At 40.6% G+C, this 19633-nt stretch overlaps 1 protein-coding gene across 6 annotated transcripts; it reads left to right on the top strand.

Annotated features, from left to right (window-relative positions):
- Positions 1–19367, top strand: klhl36 (kelch-like family member 36). 6 transcript variants are annotated; one of them, XM_030425253.1, is made up of 10 exons: positions 1–231; positions 451–534; positions 8165–8188; positions 9217–9411; positions 9649–9771; positions 10224–10445; positions 10603–10908; positions 12329–12549; positions 16209–16382; positions 17416–19367. In XM_030425253.1, exons 2-10 carry the CDS (start codon positions 451–453, stop codon positions 17990–17992), a joined length of 1926 nt encoding a protein of 641 aa, XP_030281113.1. In that variant the 5' UTR covers positions 1–231; the 3' UTR covers positions 17993–19367. The 6 variants fall into 6 exon arrangements, with proteins under 6 accessions (XP_030281113.1, XP_030281114.1, XP_030281115.1 ...); XM_030425254.1 differs by lacking the exon at positions 8165–8188; XM_030425255.1 differs by lacking the exon at positions 8165–8188 and having other exon boundaries at positions 12322–12549; positions 16225–16382.
- The last annotated feature ends 266 nt before the right edge of the window (positions 19368–19633 follow it).

Below are 19633 nucleotides of genomic sequence, written 5' to 3'. Positions count from 1 at the left end.
GTCCGTTTGTTTTCCAGGCTAGCTGACAATATGCTACACAGTGCAGCGCTTTCTAGATAGTATGTCTTTACAGGAACATGTCTGTGTACGGAAAGACTTTTCACAAAGGCTCTTTCAGGAAGCAGTGCAGTTTGTATCGTCGTTCAAATATACAGTTGTCCTCAATGAGCTAAGCTGCGGCATCTGTAACACAGTGTAACAGATGCCTTCTACTCCATTGTACCTCCAAATGTAAGCACAAGTCAGTTTATAATGGGATCATTCTTGGCAGTGAATCAGACAGTGACTGGACCTAGTGATAGTCATTGACTCTTTGTGTGTGTCAGTGTGTATTCTTTCCTTTCTAGCTACAGTGTGAAGACCAAATGTCCTCACAGCATAGAAAGATTGAAAGGTAGTTGGTGTCCCGTATTGTAAAAGCTGTGTGTGTGTGTGTGTGTGTGTGTGTAGATGATGCCTGCCTGCGGAGACAGAATGGACAGTGACAAACCGAGCCGGGTATGTCGGCCTCAGCGCATCAGTGAATCATCTAAGGTCAGTGCCTCTGTAGCCCTTTTTAGATAGAAAAGGCGGCACATTTGCGCCAAGGTAATCCGTGTACCCTTCGTTCTTTGGTTTTTCCGTTTCAAAACCAAATTAAAATAACAGAAAAACAACTTTGTTTTTCTGTTATTTTGTTTTTAAACCCGAACGGAAAAACAGAATAACACAAAATCACACACATTGTAGCTGTTATTCTGTTTTAAAACAAAAACAGAATAACGTGAAAATTAAGTTTTTTGATTTTTACTGTTTTGTTATTGTGATATTTGGAAAATTCGGATTTAGGAGCGGCAGCGCAGTAATTGTAATTCATGAAATTCACACAGAAAGCTGCGCTGCCGCTCCTAAAGAGACGTGACGGTAGACGTCATGATGATGACGTCGGGGTGTTTCCCCTGCGGTTATTTATCAAAATATACACCTGCACCCGGCGTTTAAAGGGACCCTGCGGTTAATTGAAACCCGGCTATTATTTGGTAATAAATGGTACATTTACACCCCGCTTTGTACGCCGGAGCACATCCGCGATTGATTTACAGCCTGGAGGCGGAGTGCTGTGTGTCTCCTCTCTGCTCTGACTGGACTGCTGCACGAGGCTTCTGAGAGACTGACCGCCTGTGAGTGCTTTTGGACGGGGGAGGGACTCACGGCAGCACCCGCTGCTCGTTGAGCACAGTACCTGCAGAGTGATACGTGCTTCCAAGTCAGAGTCTCCAAACACCAAAAAAGTCTCCAATAACACCAGTAAAAGTCGCTAGATTTTTTGGTAGTCGCTTTTGACAGAAAAAGTCGCCAGAAGGATGATTTGTTTGTGGGTTATAATAGTCCCAACCACTTGCATTTCGACATGGGGGGAATTTTAGTGATTTTATTAAAAAAAAATTTTAGAATCTTTTTTCCGATTTTTTATTTTTCATGGAGCACAACCTTCGCTGCAGAAGTAGCCTATGTTTCAGACGCCGATCTGGAAACGGCTGTGATTACTTCTATAAACAGGGTAGGCTATGTGTGTATGTAGCCTATAGGCATATACTGATAAAATATTGATTGACATTCTGCTCCGGAACATTAACTCGTCCGGTCCGCCCCCGTCTCAGGAGAGAAAGAAGGAGAGACGGAGCAGCTCCAACAATTTAAGTGCGCCCTTACTTTATGGCCATAAAGTCTGTAATAAGGGTGCACTTAAAATGTTGGAGCGGCTGGCTTGACTACGCGGAATTTTAACCAGATTCCACAACCTGTTGTAACCTACACACACGGAGCGGATCCAGTGGAAATTAGGGGTCACCCTCTCCAGGAGTGAAGTCCATATTAGGAAACGTGCGTCACGCACCGAAGGTGGACGTGATCTCTCTCATAATGAGCTGCCAATGAACACAATAGGTCTGTCTGAGCCTCTAAAACACCTTTTTATGTGATAGTCAGCATCAGAAGGAATCTAATAATGGACTAATGCAGTGGTTCTCAACCGGTGGGGCGGACACTCTCCCGGGGGGGGCGCGAGTAGGCTACAGGATGGGAGGGAAAAAAAAAAATTTCGGAAAAAAGATTAAAAAATAAAAAATAAAATCACGAAAATTCCCCCCATGTCGAAATGCAAGTGGTTGGACTATTATAACACACAAACAAATCATCCTTCTGGCGACTTTTTTGCCAAAAGCGACTACCGACAAATAGCGACTTTTACTGGTGTTATTGGAGACTTTTGTGGTGTTTGGAGACTCTGACTTGAAAGCACGTATCACTCTGCAGTTACTGTGCTCAACGAGCAGCGGGTGCTGCCGTGAGTCCCTCCCCCGTCCAAAAGCACTCACAGGCGGTCAGTCTCTCAGTAGCCTCGCGCAGCAGTCCAGCCTGCAGTCAGTGCAAATGAATCGCGGATGCGCATGGCCGCCGCCGCCGCTCCGGCGTACAGAGCGGGGTGTAAATACCATTTATTACCAAATAATAGCCGGGTTTCAATAAACCGCAGGGTCCCTTTAAACGCCGGGTGCAGGTGTATATTTTGATAAATAACCCCGAAACACCCCGATCTCATCATCATGACGTCTACCGTCACGTCTGTTTAGGAGCGGCAGCGCAGCTTTCTGTGTGAATTACATGAATTACAATTGCTGCGCTGCCGCTCCTAAATCCGAATTTTCCAAATATCACTATAACAAAACAGTAAAAATCAAAAAACTTAATTTTCACGTTATGCTGTTTTTGTTTTAAAACAGAATAACAGCTACAAAATGTGTGATTTTGTGTTATTCTGTTTTTCCGTTTTTCCGTTCTGGTTTTAAAACAAAATAACAGAAAAACAAAGTTGTTTTTCTGTTATTTTAATTTGGTTCTGAAACGGAAAAACCAAAGAACGAAGGGTACACGGATTGATTTTGTGTTATTCTGTTTTTCCGTTCTGTTTTAAAACAAAATAACAGAAAAACAAAGTTGTTTTTCTGTTATTTTAATTTGGTTTTGAAACGGAAAAACCAAAGAACGAAGGGTACACGGATTCAAGGTAAGGAGGACAATGTGCCGGCCTGTCTTTCTAAATTAGAGGCCTAATATTCCGAAAGCCGCCTCTGAAGTAGGCGTAAAACATGTGACGTGACGTGAAGCTCGAAGTTGGGCTGTGAACAATGACAACGAATTTGTCTTCAAAATAAAAGCTTTACATTGCACCCCATTGGAGTTTAGAACTGCGAACTTAGGGCTTTTAATTTGAAAGTAGCAACCGTCCTTAGCTTGCCGACACAACAACAAGCTAACACAACCAAACAGCTACAGAGACCGATATGCTAGTAATGTTACAGCTATCCTCAATAGGCGGCCCCCGGCCGCATCCGGCCCGCCGGCCTCCTGTTTGTGGCCCCTGAACTTTTATTCCTTCACCATGTGTTTTGGTTGGGTCAGCACGTGTGCACCGGGACTTGTCTCCATACCAACGATACAGAGACAGCTGGGTCACTCACTGCCGCAAGCGCAACTTTTAACTTTCACTTTCCCTTTCGGAGCAGTTCTCGTGTTCACATTTTGCAGGTGGTAAAAGATTGAAAATGGCGTGTTTCCAAGTAAACTGCTATTACAAAGTGGACAGTAGTGTTGTGACGTTCACGAACGAACCGATTCTATTGAACGGCTCGTTAATTTGAACGATGGGAACGGTGTCGCAGCTGGGAACCGTTCTTTTTTTTTTCTTTTTTTTAATTTATCTATTTTTTTATATCACTGTGTGCTCCTCCTGTGCTCCTCCCCTGAGTGGGACAGAGAAGTTACATGGGGAGGAGCGCAGCCCAGCTGCACGGTGCTAATTAGATATGCAAATGTAGCATGATGCCGCCTGAGTTGTGCACGCTGCCTTTGCGTAAAAAACAAACAAAACAAAAAAAAAACAGAAATACGTGACTGCCCCTACCTCAGAGAGCAGAGCAGCTGCAGCGGTCTTAATTAGGAGGAGGACAGTCACTGTCGTGTGTCGTGACGTCGTCGTTTGGACAAAATGAGCCAAAGGAAACGGAGCAGCATTTTGATGCACTTTTCTCTTGGGGAAGACAGTAATGCAAAATGCAATATTTGTCATTAAAATATTTCTTTTAATTCCGGTTCAACAAATAATTTGCATAGACACTTCAAAACACAACACCCAACAGTAAAAGTGGCAGAGGTGAGAAGAGAGCCAACTGACTCAGGCAATAGTGACAATGAAGTCTCCAGTGACACTGAAAATGCGAGTGCTTCCCCTGCCTCCACATCAGGTAGTGCTTTGTTTTTTAATGTTTATTTGTTAGTGTTAAGGTCACGGTGTTGCATGAATAACAAGTCATGGTAGCTTTACATACATACAAACACTTTGTACAAAGGGTAAATCCAAAATAGTGATGTCACTGTCAAAGCAGAGTGATATGGCGCAACCTTGTGGAATATTTACAGTGAATCCAGATCAGACTTAAAATTTGGTCCACGCATGGCAAATGAGGTTATAATCAATATTTCAGAATAATTCAAACTCAGATATTGGTGGGATATCTAATTTTGTATTATTTTGTTACAAATCTCACCCCATCATACCTCCCAGTGATTATTTCCAAGATAAAATGAGTTACCACTAGGCTGGCTTCTTAAAACTCAGTCAAATGAGCCAGTATTTGAACAGCTCTTTGAAAGGAACGGTTCACCAAGATCCGGCTCCCCTCAAAGAGCCATAAATCCCATCTCTAGTGGACAGTGAAAAACCGCAACTCTGAGAAACAGGGATGTAAAATTTGCATTTATTCTCCCTCTGACCAGGACAAGCCCTACGTATCTGACAGTGCAGCGGTAACAAAGGCCAGACGTAGTTTAACTAGTTCTACTCCGTCTCATCACGTATTTTCAAACACTCAAACATTGTAACGGCCGGGGAGTTTCTCCCGGCAAACACCCTTTCACTCATTGTGCCAAAATGTTTATCATCCTTGTTAAAACTCAACACCATTTAATCAAAGAACAAATGACGTGAATTAACCCACAACCATCTTACATATCATCTTATTCACAAACACATTCATGAACCATAATTACACCAACACCAACAGAATACCCAAGAGTCATTGCGCCACAGTCAACAAGGGGCGTTACAATATGCCAGGAGAAGCTGTGATGAAGATTTCCAATTTGAAACGTCATTATGAGACGAAGCATAGGAATTTTGAAGAGACATTTCCTCAAAATTCAGCGATAAGCACAACACAAATAAATGCACTGAAATCGTCATATCAAGCTGCAGGCAGGATGCTTGTCACATCTATGTCACAATGAAATAAAATAATGCATGACTGAAGTGATGGACACAATGTTTGAAGGCAAACAAAAAGAGGAAATATTCAACTATGTATTTTAATTTATGTTAAAATGGAAATTACCTCAATACATGGACCTTTGAGTCATTGAAAAAAATCTTTTTGGCCCTTTAAGATTTGTATTTGAGTACCCCTGTGCTAGTATCTCCTGGATCTCAGCGGCTGTCCAGTTGCTCATCTTAATGTCCGTGGATGAAATGATTGACTGACTGCTGTGATCAGCTGTTTCTTGGTTTTAAAACTCCCCAGCTGTGGGCCGCACAACAGTGCAGGTCATTGACACCTCCGCCAACGTCACGCAGAGGCCGGCACATTGCTGCCTCATTTTTAGATAGCAGGCGAGGCGGAAACAAGTGTACCCTCCGAGGCGGAAAATCGGCGAACCAAAACAGACCCCCAGTTTGCCGGCCTCTGTCTAAAACCGTGGACTGAGCCGCTAAAGAATGGGCAAATTGGCAGCTTGGTGCCCTGTCTAAAAATGGCTTGTATCAGCGCAAGGACTGAGTACAGAGCTGGGTCCCGTTGCACAAAACTAGGATAAGGGATTAGGCCGGGATATCTTGGTTATCCTGGCTCAACTTATCCGTGATCCGGTTGCACAAAAGTGGGATAGGGGGTAGTAGGATATGTTATGGTATAAATTACCATGGAGATTTATTCTGTGGAGCTAGCCTGCTCCAGACCAGGCTAAGTTCCAGGATCTATTTAATCTCATCCCTTATCTCAGTCAGCAGTCACCACAAATGGAAACCAATAGTTTTTCCATTGCCCACTACACATTGTTATCACATATAACTAGACCCACTGTCATTATTTAAACGTTTGTGATCATTAATTTCAATCATTTTGGATAGATAATGATTTTAGATGATGTTGCTATCATTAGATAATTTACAGTTTCCCATAGACTATAAGGCTATATATAAAATGATAAGGGATTAGGCCGGGATATCTTGGTTATCCTGGCTCAACTTATCCGTGATCCGGTTGCACAAAAGTGGGATAGGGGGTAGTAGGATATGTTATGGTATAAATTACCATGGAGATTTATTCTGTGGAGCTAGCCTGCTCCAGACCAGGCTAAGTTCCAGGATCTATTTAATCTCATCCCTTATCTCAGTCAGCAGTCACCACAAATGGAAACCAATAGTTATTCCATTGCCCACTACACATTGTTATCACATATAACTAGACCCACTGTCATTATTTAAACGTTTGTGATCATTAATTTCAATCATTTTGGATAGATAATGATTTTAGATGATGTTGCTATCATTAGATAATTTACAGTTTCCCATAGACTATAAGGCTATATATAAAATGATGGAATATTAGGGCCACAGAGAAAGAAAAAAAAAATTCACAGACTTCGAGAATAAAGTCATACATTTACGAGAATAAAGTCATAATATTGTAACCCGTTGTTTTAGAGGAGGATAGTTGTTAAAATGAGGGCTGTGGAGCATTTCGTGGAATTGTTCTTCAGTATAGGTTTCACAAACAAGGACATACTTAAACTTTTGGCACATCAGCATCACATTGTCATAAGTATCAGGACTTTAAAAAGAATATGCAAAAAAATGCATCTTTTACGCAGAAAGAACCAGTCTCATAAATGTATGACTTTTTCTTTCTTCCTCAGTGTGGCCCTAATACTACCTAATACACATCCCATATAAATATAAATACACATCAAAGTGTAACATTATGTTCCTTTATTGAATAAGGGCAAAGCAAAACAGGTAAACCATCAGCTCCTTTCAAAACTGAAGTCACACAGTGACTCTACAAGATGGAAAGCACAGAATCAAAGCATATTATACAACACAAGGATAAATACACATTCAAAGGTCTGTATATAATACACCCCGCATGTCTGCACACTGAAATAAATGCAGGACAAATCCATACACATCAAATTAACAGACAAATGAATGGATGCAGTAGCCTCCCTGCAAGCTTCAGTATACAGCACAAACATCATAAGAAGCCAAATCAATTTAAATTAAATAAAAAAACAAAAAACACACAAATTCCTCTGCCACTGCTGGACATATTTAACTGAAATTTAAAGCATGCATAGTAACTAAAATCATTTAACACATATTGGTCCCTCACTCGCCATTGTCAGAGCAGAAAGGAACACACCATTTTGGGCCTTCAAATAGGCTATTGGCTCATTTGACTTTACGTGGATTGACCTTTTGATTTTTTTATTTAAGATGTGTCATCTTCTTGGAGCTGGAGGAGGAAAGGAGAATAATGATTAATACATTTGTGTTACAGTCAGCATACAGTGTTCATTGAAGGCATAACTCACCTCCCGCTCAAGTTTTTTTATTTCAAGGTCCAATTTTCTAATTGTCTTCTTTTTTATTTCGGACTCCAGTGCAAGGTTTTCCATCTCTTTCTTCTTGTACTGTGTATCTATATCTGCCAGTTGTATTTGGTGCCGGAGGTGGTTATTATTATTAATATTATTAGCTCATCTATTTATCAAAGAGTTATACAGTCTGATGGAGTTACATTTACACAGTTTCACTCATATATGCAGTCCATTTCAATAAAAATTCAACTGATTCATAATCAGAGTACAACTGCGTTTTTGGAGATGTGAATTAACTATTTGGATTGTAATTGTGATGTTTCAGTGGAGCGGTGAGTGTATAATTGTGCACTATTTACGCATTCAGGTGGTCAGCAATACTTTGCCAAGCTTTTTCTCTTTGCTTTATCACTGTGGCGGTGTTGCCTTTCTTTTTAATTATGTCTTTTACCTCCTCGTATGCCTCCATGAGGATTTCTGCCTCCGGCGGGGAAAAGTAAGCCACTCTACTTGCCATGGTGAATCTGTGATCGGTGGCGGGGTCTATTTGAGGGAGCCGTGAGCGCGCACTTATCCAGGATTGGTTTCACCTGGCTTGATGAATCCGTGTCTGCTCATCCTGGCTTGTTCTTTGTGCAACCAATTAAGCCTGGACGCTCTTGTTATGGATTCATTGAGCTCAGCTCAGTCACTTATGCTGGATGTCTTAATCCTACTTTTGTGCAACGGGCCCCTGATCCACAGTCAGATCCACACACACAGTCAGATCCACACAGAAATAAAAAGTCTTTAGAAGTGCTTTGCCAGCTGTTTTGTCATATCTGCATACAAGTGTCAGTTTACACAGTCTCCCGAGGAACCTCATCCATGAAGCTGACACCTGTCCTCTCCATTGTTCATATTACTATAGAATTACTGACTGTTTATTAAACACCAGACTGTTGGCAAACAGGCCTCACTGGACTGTCCACATAGTGATGTGTTTGAACTGTTAGAAGCCTTGGTTGGGTATAATCTGTAGTAAGCAGAACCTACACTGAATATTTGAAATATGCATTCTTTCCATCAGCTATCATATTGATTGATTGATTGATTGATTGCACTTTAACAATCCCCAACTCCATATAACTAACCACATAAGTCCAAACATGTGCACTTTAAATCCCGACATATTGCGTGTGATTCTTGCGTTCAAAGAGTGACACGACGGTAAAACAAGACACGATCAAACACTTTAACACTGCTGGTAGCGAGTCGCCGACAGGGCAGGCGCCATCTTGAAGATAGTCTTTCCCGTCCCTGCATATCATCGTTTCTTGGTGCTATCAAAAGGAAGATGAGAGCATGAAATAGTCAACAGGAGTGTGGATTGCATCACTCACTTGCTTGTACTCAGATGCGTGCATCCATGTGTGTGCTAAAATTAAATTTTAAGCCTTTTGTGGCTCAAAAAGGAAGCTGAATGTAATCCTATATATTGCCTGTTAGACTCATCAGAACCACATTGCGGCATTGTGTTGACAGGTGTTCCGTTGGGTGGATCAAGCTTTGGAGGTGTTGCAGGGTCTCAATGAGCAGCGGCGCCACAGCCAGTTCTGTGACGTGGTGCTGGTGGCTGACGACCAGCGGGTCCCTGCTCACCGAGCCCTGCTGGCTGTCTCCAGCCCATACTTCCACTCTATGTTCACCTTGGGCATGAGGGAAGAACGGCAGGATGAGGTACTTGGGATGCTGAAAATATTTTTTTTTTACTGTATATCATTTGAACATCCTTTGTCTTGGTCCCTCTAGTGCGTGTTTCCTCCATATTCTGTCTCATTTTTTTTCTTTGTGTCAACTAACATATGGTAATGTCAATAAGAAAACTCTGTGTAAATGTGCAGATGGATGGTGTACACGTGCATTATCATATGTCTGACTCCTGATTCACCTCTATTGTCCTCCTCCTGTCTGCAGGTGGAGCTGGTCGGGATGTCCTACATTGGTCTGAACGCTGTAGTGGACTTCTTGTACAGCGGGGAGCTGCCATTAGATGGAGGAAACATTGACTATGTGCTGGAAGCCGCCCACCTTCTGCAGGTAGGAAAAATGTCTCTGTTCAACACGTAATGATAATGAACGCAGGATATCTGATCTGATCATCTGCTTAACTCATTATATACAGTATATGCATACATGTAAAGATATGTAGAATTTATTTTTACTTGCGGTTTTGATACTCAAGTACATTTGATAACTGATATTTTACGACTCTTATTCAATTTCTTTATTTTTGCTTACTTTGGGTACTTTTTACAACAGAGCATATTGTGTAGTGTTGCAATAAATGATCGTTATAATGAGGGAAAGGCTGGTGTGGGAAGTTTAAGGAAGAATTTGTCATTCTTTTCAGATGTGGAGCCTTATTCTTTAAATTGGAACATTTCGCATTTATTATTGCAATTACCAACTATGCATGTGTAAGGCTGGTTTAAAATTGCTGGTTTAAAAAGAGTATTACAGTGTCATATAGCTGCACTGCTGTTGTTCAGATGTGGCGAGTGGTGGATTTCTGCTGCCAGTACCTGGAACGGGAGGTGACTGAGGGCAACTACCTGTACCTGCAAGAGCTGGCTCTGCTCTACAGTCTGGAGAGACTCAACACATTCATCGACCACTTTATCCTTGCACGCTTCGCTACGCTTTCTTTCACCCCTGATTTCCTTCGTGACATTCCTGTACACAAACTCACCTTCTACCTCTCCACTGGCCAGGTAAATACTCTACGTTGTTTATGTGTGAACATTGAGTTTTTTGAGAAAAAAGTTTTTTACTGACCTTTGGAAAACAACACAACAAGGGATTCAGATGTGGGTTTAGAATATGAAAAGCCACGATAATCAATCTCTGAGCTCCTCTCTTCACCGTTAGGTTCAACATGACAATGAGCAGGCACTTCTTCAGGCTGCCCTGCAGTGGCTCAGCCAGAGTCCCGAGCGGTTGATCCATGCCAGCCAACTTCTCTCCCACATCCGCTTTCCTCTGATGCCAATGGGGGACTTAGTGGACCGGGTGCTGCCAGCGGTGCGGGCCCTGTTGCTGGAGGAAGCTGTCTGCGAGGCTGTGGTGGAGGAAGCTCTGGTGTACCATGCTAGGCCCAGCGCCCAGCCACTCCTACAAACAGGACACACTACGCTGAGGGAAGGAGTGGAACGACTGCTGCTGATTGGAGGGGAGGTACAGATGTAAATCTGTTAACTGTTAAATTAAGTTTAACAGTTATGTTACGGTTAGAAGCTTCACAGAAAAACAAGCATGGCAGCTTTCTCCTAAAGAGCTGAGCTATTTGGGGGACTTGTTTTATAATAAGTGAAAATAAAATGGCTCAATACAGCTTGTCAGTGCACTCCTTGGAAGCCCGGAGATCCCAAATTCATATGAGAAGACGTTATTCACACCCTCAACACACACCCACTTCAGATGGGGTGTGCGCTAACGCTTTTAGCGAAAACAAAATGTGTTGATATACAAGACTTGCTCTTAATTCTATAAAAAAAGGAGTTTCTTTCATAGCAATTTCTTAATGTTACAGCCATAGTGAAACTGTTCTGTAAATGTAAATAAGAACATTTGAGCTGCTGGTAGAGCTCTGGAGTTCAGTTCTACTTGATTAGCAAAAATAAAGACTTGAGACTTGATTAGGGCTTGACTGACAAGAGACTTGACTTAATTGAGACTTCCCTTCAGACTTGACCTGAGGCAAGATATATTTAAGTGTTGACCTTATTGACAACTTGTAACCATAAAAACTATATAAGACAAATGCTGACAGGATTTACACAGCCATACAAGCCATTTTTATGAAGACTAGCAACTCAACATGAGACTTGTTATACCAAGTCCTGAGACTTTAGACAGTTGCTTGACTTGAACTTGTCCTTAAACATTTTACACTAGACCTGAGACTGAATAAGTGAAGCTTTATTATAAGTAATGCATACACAACCAAAACCAGCACAGACATACAAGACGACATAAATTCAAACAAGCCAGGACCAAAGAACAGTGTATTTATTATCAATCAACAGAGAAAACACTAACATGAACAACAGACGTAGAAAAACAGCTAAAACACCTTTCACCATCAAATATTCACACCATTATAGAGTAGAAGAGATCTCCTAAATCACTGATTGAAGGTGTGTAGTGGTGAAAAATCTGAATACTAATTAAACAATTTATCCTACTCAGCCTTTTGATTCTGATAGAATTACGACATGAAAAGAACTTATTTCAAATGAGTCTTGCCATTCAAGCCTTGCAGCCTGACTTGGTCTTGCCCAAGAAGAACTGACTTGAGACTTGCTGTTGTAAGAAACATTGCTTGACATGGACTTGTTTTGATTGACTTGTGGCCTTCTGTTCAAAGACTTATGGAATGACACTCAAGATTTGATATGATAAGAATCCTGACCTGACTTGAACCTCCTTAAATGAGACTTGAGACTTTGTATTGACAGCTTATCCTGAAATTTGACAAGTTACAACTAACTGTAACTATGAACAGTAACTACATATGATTAAACCCTTGAAACTCAGCAGAACAGACACTCACTTGATTCCTCTAACCTCCTCTCTTTACTTTGCGAGGTGTCAGAACGTGGAGAGGAGCTCAGTGCCAATGTTTGCCGGCTCGACAGTGAAACAGGAAGCTGGGAGTTGGAAACAGAACTGCCAGCTAAGCGGAGCCACCATTCCCTGGCAGTGCTGGGGGGCTTTATCTTTGCTGCAGGAGGCAGCTCTTGCAGGGACAATGATGGAGACGCTGCTTGTAACCTGCTGTACAGATATGACCCTCGCCACAATGACTGGACCAAGGTACTATACCACGGAGTCAATTCTATTCTCCTTATCTATTATTTTTCAGTTTACAAATACATGTCTACAGTATATAGTGAAAAACATTCTTTGTAAGAGGTAATCTGGGAAGGTGTCAGGGTAAATTCCCTGCCCTCCAGTTGCCATTATTTATACAAGCAGTATATATATATATATATATATATATATATATATATATATATATATTAGGGCTGTCAAACGATTAATTATTTTAATTGCGATTAATCACATTTTGTCCATAGTTAACTCGTGATTAATCGCAAATTAATCGCAATTTTTTGGTACATTTTTTTCTGTTCTAAATATATTAATGTATTTTTTTCATGTTCTTAATACTTTTAAGAAACTTCTCTCCTCCCAGAAGTTCACTTATGTACCTGTAATACAAGTGAAAAAGTACTTCAGTTAGGAACCTGATTCTGTCTTTCTGTCTCTCTCTCTCTCACACACACACACTAACACACACTCTCTCTCTCTCTGTGTCACACACACAATCACCCTCTCTCTCTCCAGGACTGTCGCCAACCTGTTCAGCTTATCTGTTGTTGGCATGGTGACTTTGGTCTCATGTAGGGATGAGCTTGCGTTGGCTTGCAAATGATATTTGAGACTCGACGTACTTCAGTGGTATCTCACTTCATGTCGACAGTACGTGCAGATAACTTTTGTCCTATCGACCGAACCATCTGGCAGTGTTTTAAAAGTGAATTTGCCGTTCATAAGTCCTTTCTCCATTTCCTTTCGCTTTCGCTTTCGCTTTCGCTTTTCAGTCCACCGTGTTTTTCCCGAACCGCCAACCCTGCTTCTTCTTCTGATTCCCTTTCTTATTCTTCTGCCACGGTCTGGATCAAGACTACCGACGGCCGTAAATCAGACAATGCGCGTTTCTTTTTTTTTTATACCGAGCGTTAATTGCGTGTTAACAAAAATAACGGCGTTAAGAGGATGTTGTGTTAACTCGTTATTACCGCGTTAACTTTGACAGCCCTAACATATATGTATATATCAGAGGAGGCTCGTCCATAGAGGCAGAGGAGGTTGGTCCTCCTCTATTTTTGGGAGGCAAGAGGAAGATCCATTTTTTTTTAAGAAAGAGTAACTGGTTGAAATAAATCATTACCAAATCTCAGTATCATTTATAAAATATTGTATATATATTATATCATTAAAAAAGTTTCTTCTTTGGAAGAAAATCCACCTAAAACGGTTGAACAGCGACAGCTGCAGACGGAGGAGACAGAGCAGTCTGTGAGAGGAGCAGGGAGCAGGAAGGTGGGGGCTAGAGGAGGACGGAGGGCTTCTGTCCTCCGTGGGAGGGATCTCCTTCCATTGACTCAATGCATTCAGGATTTTTTCATGCTGATCTATGATTGGCTAAGACACGTAAAATGACGCGCTAAGGGAGGACGTCCTCCCTTACCAATCAGCAACCAGAATACAAGATTGACAGCAGGTTGGTCCAATAACAGTTCCCAAATTTCATTCTCACGTTTATACAGCCGTAAACAAAAAATACTTCTATGTACCGTATTCACCCGAATATAGTACGAGTTTTTTTTTTTTTTCGATTAAAATTATGTGAAAAAGTGGGGTCGTCTACAATAGTAGAACGTCTCTGGTCGTCTTATAATCGGGGTCTAACCATTGATACATGCTGATAGTTGTCTGGGTCGCTACACGACCGCTGTGGCTGCGGTTATCTGTCAATCACAGCGGAGAAGAAGTGACAGGAGATGGAAAAATGGAGAGACACGGTGATTTTACGGAGCAAAGTGGATCAAGTGTGGCAAGTTAACAGACATCTGAGGCGGAGCTATGATGCTGATTTTAAGATAATGAGATCAATGCAGCCGAGGTGCCAAACAACTGTCAGCCAACCAAGAAATATGGAGTTACGGAGTGTAACGTCCGAAGATGGCGGGTCCAAAAAGATCGTCTGAAAACGCTAACAGTAAGAGAAAAGCTTATAGTGGTCCTCTAAGTGGCCGCTTCCGAGAGATTGACAGGAGGGTGTGTGAGTTTGTTACTGAGAAACACATTTTGGATATCAGAGTCTTTTTCTGATGATTAGTCTTGAAAAGAAGGGTCGTCTTATTATCAGGGTCGTCCTATATTCGGGTCAATATGGTATTTTACAGCTTTCACTGCCCGCCATGCTCGGACAGAAATATGGAGTTTTCAGCGACATTGGAATCGGTTTCAAAGGAAATATAAGCAAATTTCTGATAGAAAAAAACTGTTGGGAGAAATCAGAGCGAAGCAGTCAGAAAGATAATTCATAGTTTTCGTTTCGTTCGTCCTGCTGGAGGAAATAACGTTAGCGGCACGACCGGGCGATTGTGATGAGTGATGTGTGTGATGTCCTGTGCTGTCCTGAAGTATGTACATTGATTGCTGTGGTAGCACAGTGAGTAGATCAGGTGACTGGGGATCAAATTCCGTATGGGGTATACAGTGGTATTTTTTTTGTCTTGTATATTAGCCATTTAATAAAATGTTTTTTAAAGAATTCTTTTAAGTCATTGTTTTATTGCTTAGATTTCATTAAATATAAGAAAGTAGGGATAAGTAGTTGTCTTGTATAAAATAACATGACACCGTGGACTGGTTTTCCTCCTGTCCTCCTCAATTTTTTCAGTCACCAGCCGCCACTGGTATATATATATATATATATATATATATATATATATATATATATATATATATATATATATATATATATATATATATATATATATATATATACATATATATATACATATATATATATATACATATATATATATATATATATATATATACATATAAAAATGTGTATATATATATGTATCAGTGGCGGCTGGTGACCACTTTTTCACATAATTTTAATCGAAAAAAAAAAAAACTCGTACTATATTCGGGTGAATACGGTACATAGAAGTATTTTTTGTTTACGGCTGTATAAACGTGAGAATGAAATTTGGGAACTGTTATTGGACCAACCTGCTGTCAATCTTGTATTCTGGTTGCTGATTGGTAAGGGAGGACGTCCTCCCTTAGCGCGTCATTTTACGTGTCTTAGCCAATCATAGGTCAGCATGAAAAAATCCTGAATGCATTGAGTCAATGGAAGGAGATCCCTCCCACGGAGGACAGAAGCCCTCCGTCCTCCTCTAGCCCCCACCTTCCTGCTCCCTGCTCCTCTCACAGACTGCTCTGTCTCCTCCGTCTGCAGCTGTCGCTGTTCAACCGTTTTAGGTGGATTTTCTTCCAAAGAAGAAACTTTTTTAATGATATAATATATATACAATATTTTATAAATGATACTGAGATTTGGTAATGATTTATTTCAACCAGTTACTCTTTCTTAAAAAAAAATGGATCTTCCTCTTGCCTCCCAAAAATAGAGGAGGACCAACCTCCTCTGCCTCTATGGACGAGCCTCCTCTGATATGTATGTATATATATATATATATATATATATATATATATATATATATATATATATATATACATATATATACATATATATATATATACATATATATATATATATATATATATATATATATATATATATATATATATATATATATATAATGTGTATATTTATTGATTTATATATATTTATTGAAGCAGTAGCCCAGACACAATGTCAGTGTGATGTTTTTGAAGGGTGCTCCAATGAACCAGCGGCGAGTGGATTTTTACTTGGGGGCAGTTGGAGAGTGCCTGATCGCTGTGGGTGGGAGGAACGACAGCGGAGCTTTGTCCTCCGTGGAGGTTTATTTTCCTGCTGAGGACTGCTGGTCCTACGTGGCAGGACTGCCCAGGTATGAAGGAACACGTGTCACTGGGTCTTCTGTTTCATGGGGAAATGTCTCGGATGAATGGTTTTCAATTAAAATGTGTCGCAGACATGAGGATGTGTTCTCATATATGACTTTGGTGGCTACACATCTTGTTAAGTACACACTTTGGTGCATTTATCAATATTTTAATATGCACAATGACATGTTACTGTGACTTTTATGTCGATAGCTGTTACGGCATACATTCTGTTTTCGGATTGTCCATACGTATATATTAAGGTCAACTTCACTGTGATATCGTAATTAAATTCATAATCATAATTTTAATTATAAGTAGGGATGCACAATAGATAAATTACTGGCTGGATGTTGGAAAATGTACATTATCGGTTATCAGCAGACAAAGAACTTATAGCTGATAAATCTAGCTGATAATACAGTGCCAAAATGCTTTTTTGACCCAACAAGTAAAGCGTATACACACAGTAGGTGGTGGGTATGCACCTTTAAAGTTGTTTTGTAATTAGCCAGTAAAAACAGAGAAGAACAACAACAAACAAGCTGTTGTCGCACTCATTACCCACCTGTGTAGAGCTACACAATGTAGACATGAGCCACACATGTTCTCATTGGTCTGGACATTTAGATCTGATCACAACTACGGAATGTCAAATAAACCATGTTGTGCACACTACATCTTAGCTTTTCATCGACTCAGGTATGTATAAACTACAGTTTAAAAATTGTTAGATTCTATCATCGATTATTTTATCAGTATGGGTCATGATAGTCGGATGATTGTCAGTTATTGTATCGGCTAAAAAAAAATCTATATCATGCATCCTTAATTAAATATTATATCCTGCAAAAACTGTTCTGGCCATTATTCAACGCTGCACCTCGGGGCAAGCATCTTGACTGGTGGGTCGAGGCTCTTAACCGCTAGGTGGTAACTCTAGTTGATTATTTTTCATCATGTTTAATATTTCATTAGAAACCAATTTTTATTTAAAAGTCTCGCTAGCCTTGCTTTTTGAATTCTGTCTTGTTTCAGGTTTACTTATGGCCATGCTGGCACAGTCCACCGTGGCATAGTCTACATCTCAGGTGGTCATGACTATCAGATCGGCCCATACCGCAGAGATGTCCTGAGTTACGATCCATCACAGGGTAATGATGTATGGATGGAGCGCCAACCCATGTCTCTTGCCCGGGGCTGGCACTGCATGGCCTCCCTCACCAACCTTATCTATGCAATTGGTGGCAGCAATGACCATGAAGACACCACAGAGCGCTTCGACATCCTGCAGGTGGAGTCCTACGACCCAAACAATGGCCAGTGGACCCAGGTGGCACCACTGCTGCTGCCCAACAGCGAGGCGGGGCTTGGAGTCTGGGCAGGGAGGATCTATGTTCTTGGGGGCTACAGCTGGGAGAGTATGGCGTTCTCCAGAGCCACACAGTTTTATAACCCTGACAAGGGGACATGGTCCAGAGGGCCAGACCTACCTAAACGCATCGCAGGGGCCTCAGCATGTGTGTGCACTGTTAAGCCCTCACCATCATCACCCTCTCCAGAGGAGAAGAAGAAGATGAGAGAAGGAGTGAAAGGCATGTCTAACCCAACGTAACAACAGTGCTGAAGGACTTGCTCTTTGTGCATAAATAAAAGGCATGCTCACTGAGACAGACAGTGCTTAAGTCATCCCTCTGATACAAAAGCTTTAATAGAAGATAAATGTATAAAAAAAATACATTATATGATGGACAGTGTTTTTTCTGCATTTGCATTCCCAGTTACATATATTCAGGAGAGAGAAATCTTTTTTGTGTCTTTGGTACATTAGATTCAAAAGTATGCTTTTGCATTCAGACATCGGTCTGTGTTTTTAAAGTGACTATGAGGAGTCTGACACGATTTTCACATAAAAAATCACATAGATATACATTAGCTCATTGCAATCCATCCTGCAGTCTCTCTGTCACTTGCTTCCAATACCAATGTCGTAGCGCTTGTGTCAAAAGGGGGCGCTAGAATCAACAAACACTGAACGTTCCTGTAGTCACTTTAAAGTCTGAATGAGAGCTGGTAGAAGCTCAAAGGCTAAACAGTGGGCTAATATATAGCATTAACCTGCAAACATGATTAAGGGTGGGAATGATACTCTAGTCTGCACTGTGGACAGATCTACACATTTACAAAGGAAAGACAACAAGAAGGTCGAAATAAAATTGGGTGTACAGGTATATTCTTTTGTAAAATTCTGATTGTTTGGAATCATTACTTAAGAAAAAGAAAAACCTGCCACAGTGTCTTGATCTTCAAATATAGGTTATGCATCATGTGACAACATGGCATGGAGCAGAGCAATCAGCAACCAGCAAAAAAAATCTTTCTATTTGTTTTAGATGGTGATAATAGTGATGATAAATGTAAAATATTTCGTACCTGTGTTTTGCTCAAGCCAAGAGCCAGTTATCATAGAATCCACACATATTATAGTGGGCAGAATCACAAAAATTGCAATGTTTAACATTTTCAAGAGTCCTCTTGGGTCCTCAAACCTGCTGCAGATGTAGTCCACTGCTAAACTAACTTGCTCTACACTGCCATACAGAAGCAGTGCTTTATCTCCATGTCCTCTACATCCTGGATCCACAACAAAGGGTCCATGACCCCCAAGAAGTCATCAGATTTTCAGGGGGCCCACTAATTATTGTTTGTTTTCCCAAAAATGTTAGTGTCCAACATATTGTAGCCAAGATTAATTTGTTGAAATAATTTAACAAGACAACATTGATGGTAGCTACCCATAATTGAAATGAACAAGCTAACTGGCTGAAACCTGACTGAATACAATGACCAACTGTTTCAGATATGACTGAGTTTCAACAGGTAAATCTGCTGCCATTAAATTATACCACATATGTGCCATTCGAGGATGGATAACTGGCAAGAATGGATATCTCGAGTTAACTGCATAAATAAAACTGCATTAAATTAAATTAAATACACAATTATTTATGTGTTATTTTCTAAGTATACGGACAGATTTAAACAAAATCTGCAGACTGAAGGCTTGTCAGTCTGCAGTCTGAAGGCTTGACCCATATGTCTCCCACCAAAGCACATTACATGCTTTTAGATCTATTTAGAGAAGCCTACCATGACACACATTAACAGAAACTTTATGTAATTAAATTATGTGTTCATATTTTATTCAAATCTTTTTCCAGATTATTTTGTTAAACTGTTTTTTAGTGAAATTGTC

Source organism: Sparus aurata, chromosome 8 (assembly GCF_900880675.1).
Source record: "Sparus aurata chromosome 8, fSpaAur1.1, whole genome shotgun sequence".
NCBI lineage: Eukaryota > Metazoa > Chordata > Actinopteri > Spariformes > Sparidae > Sparus > Sparus aurata.
The sequence above is the reverse complement of the archived record's forward strand: the minus strand, read 5'-3'. Positions and strand labels throughout refer to the sequence as shown.